This window comes from Entelurus aequoreus, linkage group LG06 (assembly GCF_033978785.1).
Source record: "Entelurus aequoreus isolate RoL-2023_Sb linkage group LG06, RoL_Eaeq_v1.1, whole genome shotgun sequence".
Classification (NCBI taxonomy): Eukaryota; Metazoa; Chordata; class Actinopteri; order Syngnathiformes; family Syngnathidae; genus Entelurus; species Entelurus aequoreus.
Window position 1 is genome coordinate 47,614,139 of NC_084736.1, and position 26,955 is coordinate 47,641,093.

At 40.8% G+C, this 26,955-nt stretch overlaps 1 protein-coding gene across 2 annotated transcripts in view; it reads left to right on the forward strand.

The window, feature by feature from the left end:
- Nucleotides 1-263: 263 nt before the first annotated feature.
- The window catches only part of unc45b (unc-45 myosin chaperone B), a 43,984-nt gene continuing 17,292 nt past the window's right edge, over nucleotides 264-26,955 (forward strand). Inside the window, exons 1-11 of one of the 2 annotated variants that reach the window (XM_062050883.1) lie at nucleotides 264-396; nucleotides 721-882; nucleotides 1,995-2,031; nucleotides 2,128-2,303; nucleotides 2,476-2,565; nucleotides 2,667-2,834; nucleotides 2,942-3,107; nucleotides 8,633-8,803; nucleotides 8,880-9,051; nucleotides 10,769-11,069; nucleotides 11,188-11,282. In XM_062050883.1, coding sequence (XP_061906867.1) covers nucleotides 721-882; nucleotides 1,995-2,031; nucleotides 2,128-2,303; nucleotides 2,476-2,565; nucleotides 2,667-2,834; nucleotides 2,942-3,107; nucleotides 8,633-8,803; nucleotides 8,880-9,051; nucleotides 10,769-11,069; nucleotides 11,188-11,282 — 1,538 coding nt within the window. In that variant the 5' untranslated portion in view covers nucleotides 264-396. Of the gene's footprint in view, nucleotides 397-492; nucleotides 599-720; nucleotides 883-1,994; nucleotides 2,032-2,127; nucleotides 2,304-2,475; nucleotides 2,566-2,666; nucleotides 2,835-2,941; nucleotides 3,108-8,632; nucleotides 8,804-8,879; nucleotides 9,052-10,768; nucleotides 11,070-11,187; nucleotides 11,283-26,955 lie in introns of those variants that run through there. The other variant, XM_062050884.1, reaches the window with a different exon arrangement.

Genomic DNA, 26,955 nt, shown 5'->3' on the forward strand with positions numbered 1-26,955 from the left:
ATTTGGGTTCTCAGCTGTCTGTGCCCCAAATAGACCTTATCAGGAAGAGACCATCCTTCACTCTGGGGTTGCTTTTCTCAAATATACATCATTATAGTTTTAATCATTACAGCCTTTGCTACTTTAAAGACCCTATAGGAAATTATTGTGTGGAACATAGGCAATCACAGACTAAAGGACAACTTTTTTGTATTTGTTTTTTCTCTGCCCAAGGGAACTTGTGTCTTGGTGTGACCCCCTTTCCTTCGAGAGTGGAGACTGTACCACCTCATTGTGACGGCAAATATAAGTGGAGCTGTCTATAGAGTAACGTTACAAATACAGACAGCGGAAATCCCAATTGACGGCAGATCTGGCAAAGGCAATCGGGAGAAGTAGTGTTTAAAGTGCCACAAGGTAACAGCATGGTTTGAGTTGTTTTCTGTGTGTATGTTGGGGGTCTCAGCGTATCTGTCCGTTAAAGCAGAATTTGTTGCACTGCTCAGGGCACTATGCCCAAAAAAGGCTATAGGGAGGCCATTTAAAGTTACAGATAGCAAGTGCATGGCCATTTGGTACCAAAGCCGCCAGGTCGGCAGGACACTGATTACAAATCGTGGTGAGAATTGACATATTCAGCTTTTTACATCTCAACACTCTTTGATTTTATAGCACCCTTTATGACTTTGACAAAAAGGAGTATAATGTTATATGTATGTATACTGTTTGTGACTCTCATAGATGGGAGACTCGATCCAGTTAAAAGATGACGGAAACAAACATTTCCAAGCGGGAGATATTGATAAGGCTATTGAGTGCTACACTAAAGCCATCGAGGTGTGTCAGGACAAGAAGGTGCTGGCTGTTATTCACAGAAACCGATCTGCTTGCTATCTAAAAAAGGTAAAGAAGCTGTGTACAATTCCTTATTTGCTGCTAATCAGCCTGAAGAACCAGATTTTTACAAATATTTTTCACAGTTTCCTTGAAATTCCCCTATAATTCTCTTATTTTCCCAAAATGTCCCTTATTTTCCCCTATTATTTTCCTTATTTTCCCTAATATTTTCTATAATTTCCCATATATTTTTCCCTAATCCTTTTCTTAATTTCCCTTATATTTCCCTTAATTTTTCCCTACATGGTAATTTCCCATATCTCCTCTATATTTTTCCCAATTTCCCCGCTATATTTTCCTTAATTTCTCCTGTTTTCCCCTTTTAGTTCCTTATTTCCCCATAATTTCCTCTCTATTTCCCCTTTCATTTCAGCCTCAAAACCTTTGTTTTCCTTAATTTCAATATTTTCCTTAATTTCCTCTATAGTTTTTCTTTATATTTTTCTTGATTTCCTTTTTTATTTGCCTTATCTTCCCTTACAATTTCACTTATTTTCCCTCTATATGTTCCCCTATATATTCCTTAATTTCAATTGTATTTTACCCTTTTACTGTAGTTCCTTATTCCCCCTATATTTCCCTTATTTTCACATGTTCTTTTCCTTATTTCCCCTAATATTTTCCTTAATTTCCTCCATATTTGCCCCTTATCTTTCCTTATGATTTCATTTATTTTCCTCTATATTTCCACCCCTTTTACCATATATATTTCCTTCATTTCCCCTGTAATTTCCCCTCTTAGTTCCCTTATTTCCCCCTATATTTCCCTTAATATCCCCCATATTTCCCCTAATATTTATCTTCATGTAATCAGCCTCAAATACCAAATTTTACAAATATTTTTCAGTTTTCCTTAATTTCCCCTATGTTTTCTTTATTTTGTCTAATATTTCCCATAATTTTATATTTTTGTCTAACATTTTCTTTTATTTCTCTTATCTTTCCCTATTATTTCACTTATTTTCCATTATATTTCCCCCTATGTTTACCCTATATTTCCTTAATTTCCCCTGTATTTTCCCCTGTAAGTCCCATTATTTACCTCTACATTTCCCTTAATTTTTTTTTCTTTATGTAATCAACCTCAATAACCAAATTTTCGCAAACATTTTCCACAGGAAAGTTATTCCAGTGCAGCCTCTGATGCATCCAAAGGTAACATAATCCCCCCAAAACAAAAATAACAATCAAACAGATTAACTCCATTCTCCAGGCTCCAAACAAATGATCATTCTGTTAAATCGTATCCAGCTATCGATGTCGACGCAGCGGATATCAAAGCCTTATACAGGCGTTGCCAAGCTCTGGAGAAGCTTGGGAAACTGGACATGGCCTTCAAGGATGTACAGAGATGTGCAACCATTGAACCAAAGAATAAAACCTTCCTGGAGACTCTCCGCAGGCTGGGGGCTGAAATCCAGGCCAAGGTCAGTTTAAAATGGAATAACTCATCCACACGTAGAACACACCAGTTGTGAAAACACATAAACATGATCAAATCATACATATACAGTAATCTGTGTATACTACGAAAAAATACCAATGTCCTGTCTAAACAAGTGAAGAGAAATGATCAAATTTGCATCTGTGTTTTCCCAGCTCAAGACAACATTCTCCACAGATTCTAGGGTACAGAACATGTTTGATATTCTCCTTGATGAAGAAATGGAAAAGGATAAGAAGGAAAAGGTGTTTGCCCCCACAATTTTCTTAAACTCCTTATTTTTCAACTAAAAATATAAAATTTTATCTCACAATTCCCTGACAAATGATACTTGTCTGGTGTTTAGGCAGCCAACAACCTGATTGTACTGTCCAGAGAGGATGCGGGAGCAGAGAGAATCTTCCAGAACAATGGCGTGCCTCTGCTTCTCAACATGATCGAGACGGGCAAACCAGAGATGATCATGGCTGCTATCCGTACTCTTTCGGGAATGTGCACAGGACACAAAGCTCGGGTGAGAATTAAATATAGACAGGATCGGCTTGCGTAGATGTGGACAGCCGCTCCTTCCTCCCAAACTTAGGCTCCACTGTACATCTCTCTTCACATTGCTCTCTGCAGACAATGGCCATTATTCACATGGTGGGCACTGATAAGTTGTGCAGCATCATGGCGCTCGACAATGAGGAGATCACACTGGCAGCATGCAACCTCTTCCAGTGCATCAACGACTCCCTCACAGGCGGGGATAAAAGAGAATACGGAAAAGAAGAGGCCTTGGTTTTGGGTGAGACTTAGTTCTTATCTTGATCTGAAAGAGAGTTGACTTTAAATGTGAACTGCACTTGTTTTGGGATATCGCCTTTCATTTACAATCCTTATGTGAGACACTAACACAGAAGTGTAGAAGTCTTTTTCACTGAGGGCCACATCGCAGTTACGTTTGGCCCCAGAGGGCCGTTTTTGACAGTGAATACAATTATTATACAATTTTTAAAAGCATTTTATTAGTAGATTTTTTTTAAACTAAAATGTAAAAAAAATATGGTAAATTGCAACAAGTTCACCTCAAAATTTTGTGTATATTAATGTAAATGGAAAAACAGTACTGCTGTTTTTATGTTTAAAAAAAAGGCAACTCAGTTGCGAGAATTTTACTGTCAAATTTACACTTGGAGTAACTATGGACTGGACTTTTACAATATTATGTCAGACCCACTCGACATCCATTGCTTTCGGTTTCCCCTAGAGGGGGGGTACCCACATATGCGGTCCTCTCCAAGGTTTCTCATAGTCATTCACATCGACGTCCCACTGGGGTGAGTTTTTCCTTGCCCTTATGTGGGCTCTGTACCGAGGATGTCGTTGTGGCTTGTGCAGCCCTTTGAGACACTTGTGATTTAGGGCTCTATAAATAAACATTGATTGATTGACATTTGTTTTTTTACTGTAAATTAAAAAAAATAAAAAATTTTACAGTAACATTTTGGCACTTGAGCTGCCAGGTTTTTTTTGGTTGTTTTTTTTTACCGCAATTCAACAACTGTAGATTTTTCGGTGTATTTCTGTAAATGCCAAAACGACACCACCGTTTATTACAGTAAACATTTTTACTGTTGTTTTCATTTGGAGAGAAATGCTGTAAAAACCACAGTAAATTTCACAATTTTACTATGAAATCTATTGCTTCTTTTACATTGCACAATTTGATGGATAACTTGCTTTGAAATCATTATTATTAGTATTTATTTCTATTTAAAAAATGGTTTGAATGTTTGATCATATATTTTTGCATAATTACACAATATTTAAGTTAACATAATTTTGTTGATCATCCTTTTTTGCCAGTGCGTCGAAGTCTAGTATCAGTTTTGCTGTGTCAATTCTCAAAACAGATCTTTGCTCAATTCTGTTTTAATATTTGGCGGGCCGGATTAAATGGACCAACGGGCCGGATGTGGTCCGCAGGCCGTAGTTTGCCCACCCCTGCCTTAGAGTCATGATGCGTTCCTTAAGACTGATGTCTTCGCCTCCAGCAGCTCTCTCTGAACTGTGGCCAATGTTTGATTGAATACTGTTTTACAATGGTTCTCAAAGTGGACTCCACAGACACTGCGGGTCCCTTTAGGGCGGATTTATTACTCCTACTCTGGACTTTGTAATACTGCCTACCTTTTCTTTCTTTATTTCAATTATCCTGCCATTTTAATTACTTCTATCTTAACTATACGCTTCACTTCTGCTTTACTGTGATTCATTTCCATGTTTATTTTAGTTGTTTGCGTACCAATCTGCTAGTTTGTTCCCCACAACTCCTACACGAGCAGGTACCGAGACAATTTTTTACCAAACTTCCAGCTTTTTGTATTCTAAAGATTGTCTGAACTATTTCACATATTAGATCCTGTCTTGTTTCTGAAGCTATGTTTTTCATGCTGGTTATTGCACTGCTGCAGTCCAAGCACACAACTTTACTTGCTTTATTTTCCTCTTTCCCTATAACTGCCACGTAAATTGCTATTAATTCCCTCGTAAAAAAACGAAAACTTGTGACTAATTATCTATTTCAAAACTATGTTTTCCTGTGGAATAACTGCCGATGCTCCTACTTTATTTTTTTTTAGTTTTAGATGTATCTGTATTAGGGTTGTAAGGTACTAATGAATCAAAAACGGGCATGATGGTGCGTCGTCACGTCATGACATTGCTGGTTTTGCGAGCAGAGGAGCATGTTCAGCAGCGCACAATCACGGAGTACTTACAAGCAGACCAAGTGTGTAGACAGAAAAGGGAGAATGGATGCATTTTCGCCTAAAAACCAAAGATAAAGGTGAAGTTATAACACTGAAATGCCCTCAGGAAGAAGTGTTTTAAGACATGGCTAGCTAGCTAGCTAGTGGCTAACGTCTAGTCTGTCTGCAGTGTTTTAGCTACTTCTAAATCACTAATCCTCGCCTCCATGGCGACAAATAAAGTAAGTTTCTTACAAGTATCATCCCTGCAGGACGAGGAATAGCTAAACATGTTTCACTACACACATAGGAGGATACAATAGCTCATCGGCGTCACCGCTAACAAAAGCTAGCGCGCCTGAATGTAAACAAATGCCATGGGTGGATCTACACCTGACATCCACTGTAATGATACTACAATGATTACATCAAAAAATGTTATCGTCACAAAATATTTTTTCCTTTTTAAAAAATTCATACTATATTTATAAACTCAGTAAATACGTCCCTGGACACATGAGGACTTTGAATATCCAATCCAATCCACATTATTTATATATCACATTTAAACAAAACATTTTCCAAAGTGCTGCACAAAAATATTAAAAACAAGATTCAAATACTATCCTTAGCTCCACCAATGACTGAATAAAAACAAAATAAATAAATATAAAACCAATATTAAAAACAATATAAAAATAAATATGATTCAAAACGATTTTAAAGGGTAAAACCAATCAAAACAATAAATAGAAATAAACATTTAAAAACACAGAGGACCACACAACTCACGTAGTGTTAAAAGCCAAAGAATAAAAGTGGGTCTTAAGACGAGACTTAAAACACTCCACTGTGGGAGCAGTTGGAACATGGAGGGGCAGAGTGTTCCAGAGCTTAAGGCCGACCACAGAGAAGGCCCTGTCTCCCCTGGTTTTAAGTCTCGTCTTGGGCACCACGAGCTGGAGCTGGCTCTTGGACCTCAGAGCGCGCGCAGCAGTGTAAATTTTGATGAGTTCCGAGATATAATGAGGTGCCAGTCCATGTAAAGCTTTAAAAGCAAACAGCAACATTTTAAAATCTGTTCTAAAATGAACAGGCAGCCAGTGCAAAGTCTCAAGAACTGGGGTTATATGCTCGCGTTTCCTGGCCCCTGTTAAAAGTCGTGCTGCCTCTTTCTGGACTAACTGCAACCGGGAGAGAGCTTTTTGGCTAATGCCAGCATAAAGTGGATTGCAGTAGTCCAGGCGACTTGAAATAAAAGCATGGACGACTTGTTCAAAAAGGTTAAAAGATAAAAACGGTTTTACTTTTGCAAAAAGACAAAGATGATTAAAACACAATTTTAAAACGCCATTGACTTGTTTGTCAAGTTTAAAATCACTGTCTATAGCTACGCCATAGTGACGCTATACATCGAATATGACCAATGTATGATCCTGTAACTACTTGGTATTGGATCGATACCTAAATTTGTGGTATCATCCAAAACTAATGTAAAGTATCCAAACAACAGAAGAATTCCTTGCCCGTATGTGGGCTCTGTACCGAGGATGTCGTTGTGGCTTGTACAGCCCTTTGAGACACTTGTGATTTAGGGCTATATAAATAAACATTGATTGATTGATTGATTGATTGAAGAATAAGTGATTATTACATTTTAACAGAAGTGTAGATAGAACATGTTAAAAGAGAAAATAACCACATATTAACAGTAAATGAACAATTGGATTAATAATACATTTTTACAGCCTGTCCTTAATAATTTTGACAAAATAATAGAATGATAAATGACACAATATGTTACTGCATATGTCAGCAGACAAATTAGGATCCTTTGTTTGTTTACTTACTACTAAAAAAAAATTGTCTCGTATGTTCACTATTTTATTTAAGGACACAATTGTTCTTGGATTGCAATAAGAAACATATGTTTAATGTACCGTAAGATTTATTGTTAAAATAAAGCCAATAATGCCATTTTTTTGTGGTGCCCCTTATTTAGAAAAGTACCAAAAAGTATCGAAATACATTTTGGTACCGGTACTAAAATATTGGTATCGGGACAACACTAATCTGTATATATGTTGACATATTCTTAATACTTTTCCTCCATACATTTTTCTATCTAACAACAATTTAAACTTCAATTCTTTATTAATTACATATCCACATCAGAGATGTCGTACATCGGCAGCGGTATGCCAGAAATAGGTATAATTTTTTATCTTTTTTACAAATCTTCTATTATCCATCCAAATCTATTATTATCTTTATTTATATTTCTCTGGAATTTAGTTGTGCTTGATGATATGCCGCCAGTGTTTATCTCGATCCGGTCACAAATCAAGTATGCCTTAACGCCAAAAGATTCAATTTAGACGGCCACGGATCGTAGCAACGACTGTGTGTGCATCCTCTCCGCAACAAATGACTGGCCAAACCCAGGCAAAACCCGCCTTAGGATGTTTCTGATTTGTTCATATTGTCTTCTGTGATTGGTTAGATTTAGGTTCAAGGGACTGAGGAAATTGGTAAGTTCGATCGGTCACGGCAAGGCGCGAGGACCAACGTAAATTATCATGAAAAAAATGTATAGAGTTTTGAATGGGTAAACATAAGCATGAGAAATGTCAAGTGTGGTGTGTGGTGTGAGAAAGGGTTAAATAGTGTGTTCGTCACACTCAAAGTGTGCTAACATTAGCATGTATCAAGTACCAAAATATGGTACTTGGTAAGTATACCTACACATTTTGATTTAAAAAAGCTAGCATATTAACATTAGCATGCTAACATGCTAACTCGTTTGTCAGGTAACAAAATATTTGACACTGAGGTGTATACCTGCAAAAATAGCTAGCATGCTTATACTAGAATGCTCACGATTGTGCTGCGGGCTGGTAAAAAAATTAGCTACGATCCGCGAATGGCCGCCCCAGCAGGCACGAGACATGAAAACAACGTCGGGAACTTGTTGAATTACTCTCGGTCCTGACGTTGAGCAATTCAAACCTAACGTTAAAACAACATGCTTTTTGACGACGTTTAATCTATGTTGGGTTCTGACGTTGATTTTACCATTGAATTTTGGTCATTTCCCAACCAATATTCTACAACACATTACAACGTTGAAACAAGATGTTTTTTGACAACGTTTAATCAATGTCAGGTTGTGACATTCATTTGACCTTTAAAATGTGGTAATTTCCCAACCAACAACGCGGATTCAACGTTGGACATCAACGCTGTCTCAATTTACAAATACAACTTTTTTGCAACGTTGTTTCATAGTCAGTTTTAAAGGACATGTACGTATAATCAACATTGTATCAATAACTTGTGCCTGCTGGGAGCGGGCCGCAATTTGGAAACCCTTGCCGTAATATATGACTTCCTATTACCTGCACTGTTAGCCGTCTCTTTTTAGCATTTTGTCGCTATTTAGAATGCACAGAAAAGAGAAAGATGTGTTCTTGTCTCACATAAGGATTGTGAATGATGGGCAAAATCTCAACGCACCCCCAAAAAAGTGCAGTTCCTCCTTAATATTTACATACAATCATCTATTATTTGTCAATGACAGATGCCTCTAAAGACCTGAAGACCATCCTCCTGTCTCTGCTGGAGATGGTTGGCAGTAAAAAGGTATCTGGGCATGGCAGAGACCAGGCACTGAACCTCCTGAGCAAGAACGTCCCTCGCAAAGGAAAGAAAGACCCTGACAACTCCCGGACTCTCTTCACTGTAGACCACGGTCAGCCACAAGATCTCCCATGATCTGTCTTGGACTACAAAACATGCAGAGTGAACAGATTTTTGATATCCTCCAGGTCTGAAGAAGATCCTCAAGGTGTGTGGTCAGGTTCCTGAGCTTCCTGACCAGTTGCCCATGACTGATAACACACAGCTGATTGCCAGCGTGCTCCTCAACCGCCTTTATGATGACCTCACATGCGACCCAGAGAGAAACAACTTCAGGGACGTTTGTGACGAATACATCAAGTATGTCCCTTAAATTCATTCAGAGTAGGGTTGTATGGTATACCGCGATACTAAAGAGTCATAAACGGTACTATACCGCCTCTAAAAAATACCGGTTACCCCCTTTTTTTTTTTTAACGGGCATGACGGTGCGCCGTAGTCACGCCGTGACATTGCTGTTTTTACGTGCAGAGGAGCATGTTCGGCAACACACAATCACTGAGTACTTACAAGCAGACACAGTGTGTAGACAGAAAAGGGAGAATGGACACATTTTGGCTTAAAACTAACAATAAACACCGAAACGCCGCTCAGCAAAAGGTGCATATTAATGGCTGGCTAGCTAGCAGCTAACGTCCATCCGCAGTCAGCAGTGTTTTAGCTACTTCTAAATCACTAATCCTCGCCTCCATGGCGACAAAGTAAGTTTCTTACAAGTATCATCCCTGCAGGACGAGGAATAGCAAAACATGCTTCACTATACACCGTAGGAGGATACAATAGCTCACCGGCTTCACCGCTAACAAGCTGGCGCTTCACAATGTAAACAAAAAGCCATGGGTGGATCTACACCTGACATCCACTGTAATAATACCAAGTACAAGAGTGTATCTAGTCGATACTACTATGATTACATCGATATATTTTGGCATCACAAAATCTTTTTCCATTTAAATTTTTTTTTTTATTATGTTTATAAACTCAGGAAATATGTCCCTGGACACATGAGGACCTAAATTATGACCAATGTATGATCCTGTACCTACTTGGTATCGGATCGATGCCCAAATTTGTGGTATCATCCAAAACTAATGTAAAGCATCCAAACAACAGAAGAGTAAATGATTATTACATTTTAACAGAAGTGTAAATAGAACATATTGAAACAGAAAGTAAGCATAACAGTAAATGAACAAGTGGATTATTATTCATTTTCTACCGCTTGTCCTTCATAATTTTGACAAAATATTAAAATGATAAATGACACAATATGTTACTGCATACGTCAGCAGACAAATAATGAGTCTTTGTTTGTTTACTTACTACTAAAACACAAGTTGTCTAGTTTGTTCACTATTTTTTTTAAGGACAAAATTGTTCTTTGATTGCAATAAGAAACATATGTTTAATGTACCGTAAGATTTTTTGTTGAAATAAAGCCAATAATGCCATTTTTTTGTGGTCCCCTTTAATAAGTAAAGTATCGAAAAGTATCGAAATACATTTTTGGTACCAGTACCAAAATATTGGTATCGGGACAACCCAGCTGTATAATCACTCGCCATACAGCAATAGATGATATCTGTCTATTACTTGACACCTTCTATGTTAGCTATTTCTCTTTGTTTTTAATGTGTATTTTCTATTTTCTGCTGGATTTACTCTCTATTTTATGCTGCAGCTGTCACATATACTGTAATATTGTCGTCATGTGCGTACATGGTCATTGTTATATGATATAGACATAATATAATACAATATATCAGTATATATAATATACTGTACATATATTATGTAAATATTACGTATGTTATATTTATATTGCTATATATAGTCTATTAATACCTGCATTGTCCTTTCTATCCTTACACTTTCCATCATTGTAACTGAGCTACTGTGTTGAATAATTTCCCTTGAGGATCATTAAAGTTTGTCTAAGTCTAAGTCTAAGTCTAACCCTAATTGAGAGATGTTTTTTTTTTTTATGCCTCCATTAAAATCTCACCCCTTTCCACAGATCTAAAATTGACCCCAACGACATGGACAAAACAATTCATGCCATCAACGTGATCTCAGGGCTGCTGCAGGGTCCATTCGACGTAGGTAACGCCTTGGTGGGAAGGCAGGGCGTCATGGAGATGATGGTGGCGCTGTGCGGCTCTGAACGGGAGGTGGACCAGATGGTCGCCGTGGAAGCGCTCATTCATTCCTCCACGAAAATGAGCCGCGCCAGCTTCATCATCACCAACGGCGTGTCGCTGCTGAAGGACATCTACAAGAAGACCAAAAATGAGAAGATTAAAATCCGCTCGCTGGTGGTGAGCCTACAAACACAACAATAATGCACCCTTAGGCTTATATACATGCTTTGTACTTGTCTGGACTTAGTAGTGTATGTGCAATATTAATTTACGTTGACGTCCATCTCCTCTCCAGGGTCTCTGCAAACTGGGCTCAGCGGGAGGAGATGATTACAGCATGAGACAGTTCGCTGAGGGCTCCACTGAGAAGTTAGCCAAGCAGTGCAGAAAGTGAGATTTCACACACACATTATTAAAAATAAGCATTCATTTTCTTGAAAGAACTATTAGGACAAAACAAAAATACTAGCACACCATTGGGCCTTATTTACTAAAGGTTTGTGTGTATTTAAACCCGTGCAAACAATTGCAAAGCTGATCTACTCAGCTTGTGCGTAAAGGATTGCATCTTTGAAATGGGCAAAATCGGGCGCAATCTATTTAGCGTGTCTGACTTCATGTATATGCAGATTATATGCCGATTGTCAGAATGCCCACAATACTGGGTAAGGGTACAAATATAATCATTTAGCACTCGCAATGTGATTCATCAAGGCTGAAACTGTTCTGTGGCCGCTGTTTTGCGTCTACATTTAGGACTAGGGATGGGTACTTTTTTGGCACCGACTCACGTGAATGTGCTTGACACCACGCCCAATTGCCGACTCTTTGCACTTTGGGACTTGGCAATCACTCCAGCAGCACTGTGAGCGGAATAAGCCAAACTACCTCCAGGTAGTGTTGCAATTCTTTTAAACCAACAGAGAAATTGACTCCAATGTAAATTAAGTAAGGCTCCAGTTTTTCCTCAAATGCGCTAGCTTGATGCTAATATACAGTCGCGATCAAAAGTTTACAAACACTTGTAAAGAACATAATGTCATGGCTGTTTTGAGTTTCCAACACTTTCTGTAACTCTTATTTTTTTTGTGATAGAGTGATTGTAACACATACTTGTTGGTGACAAAAAAAATTCATGAAGTTTGGTTCTTTTATGAATTTATTATGGGTCTACTGAAAATGTGACCAAATTTGCTGGGTCAAAAGTATACATACAGCAATGTTAATATTTGGTTACATGTCCCTTGGCAAGTTTCACTGCAATAAGGCGCTTTTGGTAGCCATCCACAAGCTTCTGGTTGAATTTTTGACCACTCCTCTTGACAAAATTGGTGCAGTTCAGCTAAAGTTGTTGGTTTTCTGACATGGACTTGTTTCTTCAGCATTTTCCACACGTTTAGGTTAGGACTTTGGGAAGGCCATTCTAAAACCTTAATTCTAGCCTGATTTAGCCATTCCTTTACCACTTTTGACGTGTGTTTGGGGTCATTGTCCTGTTGGAACACCCAACTGTGCCCAAGACCCAACCTCCGGGCTGATGATTTTAGGTTGTCCTGAAGAATTTGTAGGTAATCCTCCTTTTTCATTGTCCCATTTAAAACACCAGTTCCATTGGCAGCAAAACAGGCCCAGAGCATAATACTACCACCACCTTGCTTGCAATGGACATGGTGTTACTGGGATTAAAGGCCTCACCTTTTCTCCTCCAAACATATTGCTGGGTATTGTGGCCAAACAGCTCTACTTTTGTTTCATCTGACCACAGAACTTTCCTCCAGAAGGTCTTATCTTTGTCCATGTGATATATTGGATTTGCTATTGACATGCTACTGATTAGCATTAGCGATTTTGACTTTTTAATTTCTTCACCTTCAAATTTCTTTATGAAAAGTACAACAATGATGCACGATACAATCAAACAGCTGGTGCGTAATATGTACAATACTTACATTATTAACACTTCGTAGGGCGCAACAGACAGTAAAGACTGAAATGACCAACACACCATACAAACTATACATTACTGCCATATAACGTTTTGGACTTGCAACTGTAATTGCAGCTTAATGTCATACCTGCAAATGAGACTCAGAAATGTGATAATGAAACAAGATGTGATAACTTGAGAGCAGTTACCATAATCAGCTCATTTTTAAATGTTGCAATAAAATATTTGATTTATAAATGATAAATGGGTTATACCTGTATAGCGCTTTTCTACCTTCATGGTACTCAAAGCGCTTTGACAGTATTTCCACATTCACCCATTCACACACACATTCACACACTGATGGCGGGAGCTGCCATGCAAGGCGCTAACCAGCAGCCATCAGAGGCAAAGGGTGAAGTGTCTTGCCCAAGGACACAACAGACGTGACTAGGAAGGTAGAAGGTGGGAATTGAACCCCAGTAACCAGCAACACTCCGATTGCTGGCACAGCCACTCTATCAACTTTGCCACGCCGTCCCTGATTTGATTTTTAAAAACAATTCATATTTATTCACACACACAAAAGTACTGAAAATTGGTACCGTTGAGTGCCGGTATCGATTCTCAGGTACCGGGTGTTGGTACAGTGTTGGTCAAACAAGAACGGTACCCATCCCTATTTAGTGCTTCAGGGATGTTTGTGCATACTTGCACAGTTACGCACAAATGGCTGGGAGAGCGGAGGAGCTGCAAAAATAGACGATTGACAAAATATTTTGTCTGTGTGCTTGTTAACATAAAAGTATTGTCAGAAATATAAAATATTCGACTAATAGTCTTTTCAGCAATGACCTTTTATAATTCTATAGCTGCTGCATATTTTTAATGGTGTTTGTTTTTTCATATAAACAAATATATGAAAAAAAATCTTACAATATACATTTTCATTATTCCAGACGCACCATCACAACTTCGCAGAGCCTTCAGCAAGCTAATGATATGTCTGATGTCTAGATAGTGCCTCAAAGTAGCCTAGAAAAAGTGGTTCATATTATACATTTTGAGGGAAATTAGTGTCTTCGTGGTGACAAATTCTCATTTAGATAGGCCATCTGCATCACTTTTGCACTTGTTATCAATTGCACATACAGTCTTGGTAGATCATCTGCAACACGCCTGTTGAGTATTAAACTCTGCGACTGTTTTTTTTGGATATTGACCACATTGGGGTTCCGGTCAGAGAACACACAGTCATCATTTGGACTCCTCCAACTTTAATGGTGCATATTGGTGTAGATTCATTTAGTTAGTTAGTTAGTATCTGTAAACCACAAGCAAACACCCATCAACATTTATGTCATTTAACTAAACAACAATATATATATATGCCTATATATATGCTCAAAGTAAAATACTAGAGACATAATATACTGCATTTCCACAATGGCATATGAGCTAGCCACATTAGCAGCAGCAATGCTATCCTTAACAGGGAGATGTTAGCTCGTAGCATTCTGACAACACAGCATCAATAATATTATTAAAACACCCCTAAATGTTACAGGAACACAGTGATGTGTAACACGTTGGATTATCTAAAAATGCAGCTGCTTGGTTCACAGACTATCTCTCCAGCAGAACACGTGTACAGGTGGCTGGGACCACCTCTTCATTACTGGACATTACCAAAGGCGTTCCACAAGGCTCAGTGCTGGGGCCCATTTTATTTTCTATCTACATAAATAATCTTTGTAATAATTTGTCAAATGCAATGTACCATTTTTATGCAGACGACACCATTATTTATTGCTGTTCAACCTCCATCACTCAGGCTTTTGAGTTTTTACAAGCTGCTTTTGATGTCATCCAGGCTCGCTTATTTGATCTTAAATTGGTTTTAAATACAGATAAAAGCAAGGTAATGGTTTTTTCTCATTCAAGGGTGCTACTGGAAAATATTCCAAATATTGTAACATCAAATGGAAACCCTATAGAGCAGGTCTTAAATTACAAGTACTTGGGTTTTACTCTTGATCAGGAGCTTTCATTTAAAGCCCATATTAACAACTTGGTCTCTAAGCTTAGGGTAAAGCTTGGTTTCTTTTTTAGAAATAAAAACTGCTTCTCTCTTAAAGTCAGAAAGAAATTGGTGACAGCAACTATCTTGCCTGTAATTGATTACGGAGACGTGCTTTATTTTAGTGCTTCATCTAAATGCCTCCAGTCCTTGGACACTGTTTTTCATTCAGCACTAAGATTTGTTACTGGCTGTCGTAGTCTCACCCACCATTGTCAACTGTATATGAAGTCAGACTTATCTTCATTGAGTGCACGCAGATACACACATTGGCTGACTATCATTTATAAGGCTCTTTTAGGTTTAATACCTCCATACTTGTGTACTCTGTTACAAAGAAAAAGCAGCTCTTATGCGTTACGTTCTAACAATTTGTATGTTTTAACTGTTCCTCATGTACGGACTGAATTTGGCAAAAGAGCTTTTGGCATTGCTGCCCCTATGGCATGGAATGCATTGCAGACGAAACTGAAACTTACAGAACTACTTCCATTTGGAGCCTTCCGTTCTGTCCTGAGGGACAAACAGCGAGAGACGTTTGCACAGTGCCTGTGTTTTTAAAGATGTAAATCTCCGTTGTTTTACAGTTCTCTTATGTATTTTAAAATGTATGTCTTAAAGGCCTACTGAAACCCACTATTACCGACCACGCAGTCTGATAGTTTATATATCAATGATGAAATCTTAACATTATAACACATGCCAATACGGCCGGGTTAACTTATAAAGTGACATTTTAAATTTGCCGTTAAACTTCCGGTTCGAAACGCCTCTGAGGATGACGTATGCGCGTGACGTAGACCGGCGAACATGGGTATGCCTTCCACATTGAAGCCAATACGAAAAAGCTCTGTTTTCATTTCATAATTCCACAGTATTCTGGACATCTGTGTTCGTGAATCTGTTTCAATCATGTTCATTGCATTATGGAGAAGGAAGCCGAGCAAGCAAAGAAGAAAGTTGTCGGTGCGAAATGGACGTATTTTTCGAACGTAGTCAGCCACAACAGTACACAGCCGGCGCTTCTTTGTTTACATTCCCGAAAGATGCAGTCAAGATGGAAGAACTCGGATAACAGAGACTCTAACCAGGAGGACTTTTGACTTGGATACACAGACGCCTGTAGAGAACTGGGACAACACAGACTCTTACCAGGATTACTTTGATTTGGATGACAAAGACGCAGACGTGCTACTGTGAGTATGCAGCTTTGGCTTTTTTTTGCGTATGTACGTAACTTTTTTAAAATATATAAGCTTTATGAACCTTGGGTTAGGTGAAGAGTCTTTTGGGCTGAGTGATTGTGTGTGTTGATCAGGTGTTTGAATTGTATTGGCGTGTTCTATGGAGCTAGGAGCTAGCAGAGGAGCTAGGAGCTAGCATAACACGTACCGTACCGTACGTGCGCGTCACGTACGTAACTTTTTAAAAATATATAAGCTTTATGAACCTTGGGTTAGGTGAACGGTCTTTTGGGCTGAGTGATTGTGTGTGTTGATCAGGTGTTTGAATTGTATTGGCGTGTTCTATGGAGCTAGGAGCTAGCAGAGGAGCTAGGAGCTAGCATAACAAACACGCAGGTGTTATTATGCAGGATTAATTTGTGGCATATTAAATATAAGCCTGGTTGTGTTGTGGCTAATAGAGTATATATATGTCTTGTGTTTATTTACTGTTGTAGTCATTCCCAGCTGAATATCAGGTACCGTGAGTATGCAGCCTTGGCTGCTAAACATTCGATAACTTGACCGTATGTGCGCGTCACGTACGTAACTTTTTAAAAATATATAAGCTTTATGAACCTTGGGTTAGGTAAACGGTCTTTTGGGCTGAGTGATTGTGTGTGTTGATCAGGTGTTTGAATTGTATTGGCGTGTTCTATGGAGCTAGGAGCTAGCAGAGGAGCTAGGAGCTAGCATAACAAACACGCAGGTGTTTTTATGCAGGATTAATTTGTGGCATATTAAATATAAGCCTGGTTGTGTTGTGGCTAATAGAGTATATATATGTCTTGTGTTTATTTACTGTTGTAGTCATTCCCAGCTGAATATCAGGTCACCCCCGGCTCTCACAGCATCTTCCCTATCTGAATAGCTTCAACTCCCCACTAGTCCTTCACTTGCACTTTACTCATCCACAAATCTTTCATCCTCGCTCAAATTAATGGGGAAATTGTCGCTTTCTCGGTCCGAATCTCTCTCACTTCATGCGGCCATCATTGTAAACAATAGGGAACTTTGCATATATGTTCAACTGACTACGTCACGCTACTTCCGGTAGGTGCAAGCCTTTTTTTTTATCAGATACCAAAAGTTGCAATCTTTATCGTCGTTGTTCTATACTAAATCCTTTCAGCAAAAATATGGCAATATCGCGAAATGATCAAGTATGACACATAGAATAGATCTGCTATCCCCGTTTAAATAAAAAAAATTCATTTCAGTAGGCCTTTAATGTATTATTTTTGAAACTGCTCTGTGACATGTGCTGTTGACCTCTTGGCCAGGTCACCCTTGTGAAAGAGATCTTGATCTCAATGGGTTTTCTTATCTGGTTAAATAAAGGTTCTATGTCTATTAATAAACTAAATTAGTCTTATATAATAATCAACATACTCACATCGTCAAAGACTAGAGCACCGATTAAACGTAGCAGCGAAAACAAGTCAGCACACATTAACACACGTCAAAAGGGAAGCGGAAGTGACCCCTACAGGAAGGAAGCGGAAGTGACACTGTCATGAAATGCTTCAAAATAAAGTATCTGAAAACGTAGATAAACATGTAGAATTCTTAACAGCCGCCCCCACATTTGTACAACAAATGTGTAACTACAGGAATTCTTCAAGTGTCCTTACTGTCATCCTCTAAACTTGGAAGTGGGATCAAGCGAGCTACCAGTCTGGTGTAGACTTTACTCTTGACCATTACCTCAGCAGCCCTGACCTGTCCATCTTGACTCGGAATGGTCTTAACCACTCTACCGATGGGCCACTGTGCTCTTGGAAGTGAAGGGTCCACCATCAGAACTACAGTGTTGATGGTTAAATTTTCGGAAGACCTCTGCCATTTTGACCTGGTCTGCAAAGTGGGTAGATAGCTGCGTATGAAGTGGATCCAAAACTGATCCACAAGTGTTTGACAATGGCGCCATCTCCGCCGCCCCATGACAGCTGGGACGTAAACTACTTGAGGCAGTGCAGAATCCCGCCGCCCCATGAGAAGGATGTTTGGGGTGATTGGGTCCAGATCAGAAACATCAGATGATACGTACCCTAGTGGTTTTGAGTTCAGTATCCCCTCCACTTCTACTAGAGTTGTGTGCAAGACATCTTCTGTGACTGACTGCCCTCCTACTGCGACTTGAAGACTGGCCTTGATGGATCTAATTTCCCGTTCCCATGCCCCACCAAAATGAGGGGCATTTGGAGGGTTAAATTTGAAGTCAATCTGATATTCTGTCAGTTGCTCTCGTAGCTGAGGTTCCATCTCTGCAAACACTGTCCTGAGTTCTCTTTCGGCTCCTCGGAAGTTGGTCCCACAATCTGACAGTACCTCTCTTGGTCTTCCCCTTCTGGCAATGAACCGACGTAGAGCGAGAAGGAATGCATCGGCATCCATGGAGTTGAGAAGCTCGATGTGAACTGCTGGAGTTGTAAGACACTTAAAAATGACACCCCATCGTTTCTCTGATCTTCTGCCCACTTTGACCAGATAAGGTCCAAAACAATCCACACCTGTTGAATGGAAGGGTGGACAGAGAAGTCTGAGGCGTTGTGGTGGCAGATCTGCCATCCTTGGGACTGTCGGTTGAGCTCGCCAGCGTTGACAAGATGGGCAATTGTGCTGATGGTGCCTGACTGCTTGTCGTCCTCGCAGAATCCAGTAATGTCTTCGAAGTTCTGCATACACTCGCTCTGTACCTGGGTGCAGAAGACGTTCGTCCATGTCCTTGATGAGGAGTTTAGTTATCTGATGTTTTGGGTCCAGCACAATAGGATGGATCTCTTCTAAGTCCGAGTTCTGGAGTCGTCGCAGCCTACCCCCAACTCGAATTAACCCTGTAGTTGAGTCCCACTCAGGAGAGAGGCACGCCAGACGACTCTTAGCTGACACTGCGTTCTGTGTTTTAAGAGACATGATGTCTGCGGGAAAGGTTTGAACTTGACATCTTTTCAGCAACAGAAACTCAGCTTCTTGGGAGCTGATTGTCTGACTGTGTGTCGAACCTCCTGGTCCTTCCTGTCCCGCCTGCTGAGTGACTTTTACTAATTCTTTCCAGGTATTGAATAGAGAAGCATCCGGAATATTATTGTCGCTTTGCACTACTGCAAGACCACAGAAGGTGATGCTCTTTAGTTCGGATGAAGTCAGGGATGAATGTTTCTCCGGTCTTTTTGGCCAGTATTCCGCACTTTGCCTGAGAAATGTGGGTCCTTGACTCCAGCGCCCGTCCTCCGCAAGTTCCAGAAGTGGTTTCCCCCTGGTGATGTCATCAGCAGGATTGTTGTGGGTGTCCACACACCGCCAAGATTGTCGATCCGTCAGCTCCTGTATCTCTGAGACACGCGTTCCAACAAAGACCTTGAAGCGGCAGGAGTCCGACTGGAGCCACTCCAGAACCGTGGTGGAATCCGACCACAGTGTTGTCTTTTGAAGAGGGAGGGTCATCTCTGTCTTTAAAACCTTGGCAAGCTGAGCTCCAGCTAATGCTGCACAGAGCTCCAGGCGAGGCATGGATTGTTGTCTTTTTGGAGCTACCCTTGATCTTGCCATAACGAACGAGGTGAGAATGACATCTTTAGTCTGTAGTCTGACATAAGCAACTGCTCCATATGCTCGTTCAGAGGCATCACAAAAGATGTGCAGATCATACTCGGAACCAGTGGTTGGGATTGGTGTGTAGCAGCGTGGTATAGATAATTTATCTAGATGTTGGAGCTCACTCTCCCACCGCTTCCAGGCCTCCTGCAGGGCTCGCGGTAAGTCGGAGTCATCCCAGCTTCTCTGCTTGGACCATAGCTGCTGAATGAGAACCTTGGCGCGGGTCGTATACGGTACCATAAACCCCAGGGGGTCATACTGGCTGGCTAGCACCTGATATGCAGTCCTCATGGTCAATATGGTATGTTCGATGTTTCTACATTGGTAGCTAAGGGTGTCAGTAGCACAGTTCCATCTCAGGCCTAAAGCAGGCTCTTGTGGCTCAATTCGGTTCTGGCTTAGCCACTGCTCTGTGGTAGTTGATCTTCCTTCAGGCGGGACTTGGGCTAACACCTCTGGTTGGTTACTTGCCCATTGTCGTAGGTCAAATCCTCCTTCTGCCATCAGTTTGCGCAACTGAGTCACCTGCTGTGCAGCCTCAGATAGGTCGGTGAAACTCTTTAAGCAATTATCCACATAGAAACTTTGCTCCACTGATTTAAGAAGTCCTGGATGGTTGTGTTGGTGATTCCGAGCATGTTGCTGCAGAGCAAATATTGCACAGCACGGGCTGCATGTCGTTCCGAATGGGAGCACTTGCCATTCATAAACGTCTGGTGGGTCTTCGCTGCGCAAATCTCTCCAGATAAAATGAAGGAGTGGTCTATCTTCAGGGAGAAGACGGATCTGATGAAACATTGCTCGGATATCTCCACTCACAGCTACCTGGTGCTGTCTGAACCGAAGAAGAACACCTAGCAAGGATGGTCCCAGGGTAGGCCCAGGGAGGAGTTGGTCGTTCACAGACACTCCCTGATGTCGAAATGAGCAGTTGAAGACAAGTCTTGCCTTCTCATTGTGGAACACGAGATGATAGGGAAGATACCACGCTGCATTGGACTGTTCCGTCTCTTCATGCGAGAGCTTCTTGACATACCCTGCTTGAATGAGCTTAGCGATCTCAGCAGAAAAAGAAGTGACTTTCTCTGGATTCTTCTTGAGCCTTTTCTCTGTGCTTCTCAAGTGAGCCATAACGGTGGATATGGAACTGTTGAGTTTAGGCATATCTTTCTTTCTTAGGAGGGGTGTTGCATAGCGTTGGACACCCTCTATGTCGACTCGCTGAGTTCTTGTCTCCAATAAGGTGATTGCTTCCTGATCTTCACGAGAGCGAACAACCATCTTTTCGTTCCTGAAAGGCAAAACATCAAGTTGCCATAACTTTTCCACATTACGAAACAAGATGTCATTGGGAGTGGCAAGTGAGGTAAAGAGACACAATTGTGTTGAGCTCTGTCCTTGTGTTCTTTCCTTCGCCCCTTGTAAAGTCCATCCAAGTGCTGTGTGGATGGCTATGGGTCCTCCATTATTTCCCTGACGGACTGGCTTCGTGGCAGTGATCAGGTGCACATTGTCTGACCCAATTAACACTAGGGGGCGTGCATTGGAGAATGGTTGCAACGAAATCCCACGTAGATGTGTGTACTTCCTCTGAAGTCTCTGAACTGGGTAGGTCTGCTCCATCAGATCCAGACCTTGTGCAGTAAACGCACCTTGCACTTGGTAATGTTTCCCTGGGTTCTTTATAGGGGAAATCTCAAAGTCAACTGTTAAACCCTTGAGGTGGGTAAGGTCTGTGCGCACGGTGCGCAGGGCAAGGATTTCATGTTGGCCATGCAAGTGTAGATGTTGTGCTGCGTCAGGTAAAATCATAGTTCGTTGAGCCCCATCATCTAAGACGGCAAATGTCTCCATTGATTTTGAATTATGATGCAGCAGTACAGGAACAACTTTCAGGAGCACTCTACATGAGGTGATGCTGGGAGTCAAATAGACACGACTCTCTGTGGGAGTCATCTGGGTGTCTTCAGTATACCGTTGAGCTACATTGTGGAGAACTTGGAGGTGGATACCATTGCAGTCGCTGCAGGGCTTCTTGAGAGTACATGCGTCGGGTGCATGAGCATGTGCACATCTCCAGCATCGTCCTTCTTCTACTATCCATTTGTCCAGGTGCGCCGCAGAATGTTTTCTGATCTGTTGACAGCGACCAATATAGTGTTCCTTGCTATTGCAGAAGAGACAATGCATTTTGTTAGCTTTGTTGGTGTCAGCAAGAGCGTGCTTAGTGGAGGCACCCTGTCGTGTTGGTGCTGCTCCAAGATATACAGCTGTAGCTTGACCTTTGACCCTGAAGGGACTTTTTTCTGTTGCGCTCCCCGAGGGCTTCTCCTGTTGATAGCGTTGCACCAATCTGCTGGAAAGGCGCTGCTGTTGTGCTTTACCTTGAAGCCATCCATTTAGGTCCTGCAGGTTGTAGGGGTTCAGACTTGTGCCATTTAATTTGCCTTGTAACTGTAGATGCTCGATGAACCCATCTCTGCGGTACTTTGGCAGCTTGCTAAGTAGGCGATCGACATGTGAGCAGCAGTTCAGTTCCATGCCTTGTGGTCCCTCTAAGGAGAGCAGCATGCTTACTAGGAGATGGACTCGCAGAGCAAAGCTCTGAAAGATGCGGGCATCAGTCGGCTTGACATCTGGGGAGGTCAGAATGGCAGCTATTTCGCTTTGAGCAAGCTGATGTGGCTGACCATACTGGAACTGCAAAGCTTGCATGGTGGCTGTATACGGGTATGGATGGTGGCGGCACGACTGACCTATCATTTGTGCTTCGGGAAGCTTGAGATGTTCAAGTAGCACATGATATTTATAATTCTCACTTAAGTCTGGATGGGGTTCGAGTAGGTTACAAAGAGCAAGCTTGAGGTTAGCAAACTCTCTTTCACTATCTGCAGTAAAATCTGGAATTTTAGGTTGTGGCACCCCGTAAGTTGAGCGTTGTAACACACCATATGTTGAGCGTTGTGACAAGTTAGTGGGTAATGGGGGAACATTGTGACTTGACAGCATCTGTGGCTGATAGACTGTGGGCATGCTACCCTCTAGTGGTGAAGTGTATAATGGGTACTGAGGTGTTGTTACTGCTGTGAGTCCGGGGAGGTGATGAGTTACGTTTGCACCTGAGTGAGCGTCAGGTATTGCAGGTGGAAAGGGATGACTGAGCACATTCAGGGGGTTGTAAGAAGCAACTGCAGGTGTACAGGTTGCTGTAGTGCGTTGATGATCGGCTGGTTGGATGCATTCTCCAGATTTGCCACAGTGCTGAGGGGGGCCCTTTGGTCGTAGTAATAATGTGTCCTGGCTGGGGAGTTGTTCCTGATGTACAGCAGGCAACACCATTCTATATGAAGCAACAGAGGAGGGGGAGCTTGGGCATTGTGGTGAGAATGCTTGTGTTAATGTAAGTGGGGAAGCAGCTCTCTCACGTGCAGCTGCGGGAATGATGTCCACTTTATTAGTTTCATTCCCTGACACTGAATGTGTGCTTGCTGTTATGCATCCCCCAAGTGGAGGCTTTACAAAGTGCAGCTGCTTTGTTACTCGTTCAGGTGAGGGAGTATGTGAAATGGAAATTGCAGCACAACTGTCGCTCACTGAAGGAGGTTGTGCTGGTGAAGGCTCCGTGTCCATATGAAGGTCATTTCCGTCCATTTCTTCTTCCATGAGGAAGGACGATATGTGTTCCATCAGCTGTTGCCGTCGCCGTTGTCTGCTCTCATATTGGCGGAGTTTAGCAGTAAGTCGAGTAATTTCGTCCGTCTCCTCCCTTTCCTTTACTGATACTGATTCCATTAGTTTCCTGAGTGAAGAAACATTCAGCATGTCGACTGACGTGGCACGATGTGAGGTTACTCGGTCATCTATTTGAAGCAATGCATCTGCTTGGCTACTGTTCACTGCGGCTGCTGCTCCTCTCTGCTCCTCCATCTCGGCAGGGGGGGAGGAAAGGGCAGGTCGGTACACATTATAGGCAAGGATGTAGTCTTCAAGATGTTTTGGGGTGCGGCGTTCCCTCACCGATCGGTCTCGTACATCAGGATGGAATGGAGACGCAGATTCATCCTCTGATGACATTTCCATTGTAGCCAATTATATCCGGCTCGAAGGACCTTTGTTGAGTATTAAACTCTGCGACTGTTTTTTTCGGATATTGACCACGTTGGGGTTCCGGTCAGAGAACACACAGTCATCATTTGGACTCCTCCAACTTTAATGGTGCATATTGGTGTAGGTTCATTTAGTTAGGTAGTTAGTATCTGTAAACCACAAGCAAACACCCATCAACATTTATGTCATTTAACTAAACAACAATATATATATGCCTATATATATGCTCAAAGTAAAATACTAGAGACATAATATACTGCATTTCCACAATGGCATATGAGCTAGCCACATTAGCAGCAGCAATGCTATCCTTAACAGGGAGATGTTAGCTCGTAGCATTCTGACAACACAGCATCAATAATATTATTAAAACACCCCTAAATGTTACACGAACACAGTGATGTCTATTAATAAACTAAATTAGTCTTATATAATAATCAACATACTCACATCGTCAAAGACTAGAGCACCGATTAAACGTAGCAGAGAAAACAAGTCAGCACACATTAACACACGTCAAAAGGGAAGCGGAAGTGACCCCTACAGGAAGGAAGCGGAAGTGACACTGTCATGAAATGCTTCAAAATAAAGTATCTGAAAACGTAGATAAACATGTAGAATTCTTAACAACGCCCACTAATAATAGTACACACAATTTTAGAGTTTGCACATGCTACTTGTTATTTAAATCTTAATAGATCAGGCCCCTAGTCGTTAGGTCTATGGAAACTAAGACTAGAAGAATATTTGGCATTGCCACAACCTTTTTGCAGCGACAAAAGCTTCCATTATTCCGGGAAAACTTTCCACAAGATGCTGCAGGGTATCTGTAGATCTTTTTGTGCATTCCTCCAGAAGGTCAGAGGTCATTGATATTGCACCCTAAACCTAACGTCACCGCCCCACATACACACACTCAGTATGCACCAAAAAACTACTGACTTCATGTGGTTGAAACTAGCATTTTAAAACAACATTCGGCTTGTAATGTCGCCAAGATTTTGTATGGAAAAAAACATGTTTTTTTTTTACTCTTTAAAAGATGGGATAAACATATCTACTGTACATGATATGATTGTAAACCTGTTCCCTCTTGCATGTATAAACTCCCATCCCTATTGTATCTAGCATTCTACACACATGCTAGTCTTCCTAGTGTGATAACTCGATAACACAGTAGCTCGCACTCAATGATCAGAAAGCCCCCAATAATTACATGTTTTAGTTTCATCAATAATGTTTCAGCAAGCATTCCAACCAGTGGCGTCAGTACAATTTTTAAACTGGCTAACGGCTCTTCAAAATAATCTTAAATATCCCTAAACGATTTGGTGATGTTTTATTTTTAGAAAATGTTTTTTGGTGTGTTTTTTACAGAATAGTGGCCACAATATGAGTATTAAGAATATGAGTATTAATAATCATAAAAACCTGTCATTCATTTAAAGGGGTTATATATACTATAGTATATATTTTCCCTACATTTAAAACACTTCTTTGTGGTCTACATAACACGTAACGGTGGTTTTTCGGTCAAAAGTTTGCAAAGATTATGTTTTACAGACCGTTTTCAAGCAGCTTTCTGACCTTCTCTTCAGGATGCGCCGTTTGGTAGGCGGTCTCATTTACGTGCCTCCACTTAGACAGTGTCTCCTCCCTTTATTGCAGTTTTCAGCGCTTCCATAGCGAGTCTACCGACAGATTAAGTTTGAACTAAGCACTACTTTGTATTAGAAATGGCAACAGCGGAGGATGCATGTGCATGTTTGAGCCAGTCTGCCCCACATCAAGAGAGTCGCGAACAAGAAGGAGCTTATTGACTACAACGTCGGACTGCAATGGCAAAGCACTTTGGGGAAATGTATACCATATATGGATAATCCGGTGAAACGTCACACGTTTTGCAAATTCCAAACGCCTTGTATGGAAGTATGGAAGGCAAGATTATTTTATAAATATTTCCGCAATGCCTTCACGGTTAGAATTTCCAATTTTCAGGACTTATGCAGATCCAAAGTACACCACGGTAGGTATCAATAGATAATAAAAGTTGTTTTTTCAAAATAGGGCCCCTTTAAATATGAATATAAGTCTGTCAAGTTTCTGTTTACTGCATAGAGTGATTAGATGTTTCATATATAATAATACGCAGTCATAGGCAAGCTACTTGGAAAATGTAGTAAGCTAAGTTAAAAGTTACTCTCGATTAAATGTAGCTAAGCTACAGGGGAAGCTATCCCCGGAGAATTGCAGCAAGCTACACGGCAAAAGTAGCTTGCAACATCAAAGCTACATATACTGTATAAATATGACCCAGTATGACATGCATTAAGCTAAAGACGCCCATCTAACAGAATTTATATCTATAGGCCCACATGTATAATATCAATGATCATATAACTGAGAGTGTAAAAATGGACCCAATAAGGGTCAATTGCTATTAACTATCTGTCATTTAGCTGGGGACACCCTACAACTACCTTTACACCCCACTGTATATATTTATTTAGTTTGCCTTTTCTTTGGCCCACCCCTGTATTGTTATTTGTTTTCTCTGCTTACAACAAAAAACAGCATCTATCTATATCCAGACAAAAAAAAAAAAAGACTTGTGTGTTTGGTAACAGTTGGTAATGGTTATGTGCAGTAAAACTTTCCATGAACTCAACTCACCTTAATGTGTGTTCCTAAGTTTGTGTTGGACGTCTTCGATGTAGAGAGCAGTTATGATAAACAACTAAAAACTAAGGTTTTGGGCATTGTTTTCTCTAAATGCATACATTTGTCTAAATATGGCTAAAGACACGCAATATTGTGGGTTTCATGGATGTCGTCTTTATCACTAAAAGAAAAATCTAATCTGCGGGAGAGAATTCCTCTGCCATTTTTAAGTATGTTTTTTTTTGTTTTTTTTTGAGTAGTCAGCTTGAGTCGTCCCTCTGTCTCCGACTCCCTCGTCGTCATGTGACATGAGTATGTGTCTGTTATGATTTTGCTTGCTAGTTTCGGTGACCCGCCTTATCTTGCCTCTGATTGGCCAGTTCGTAATGTTTCGCCCTAACCTTAGCCAATTGTGACTCATCATACAAACACCAACCAATCACCATAGATTTTTGTCCGTATGTA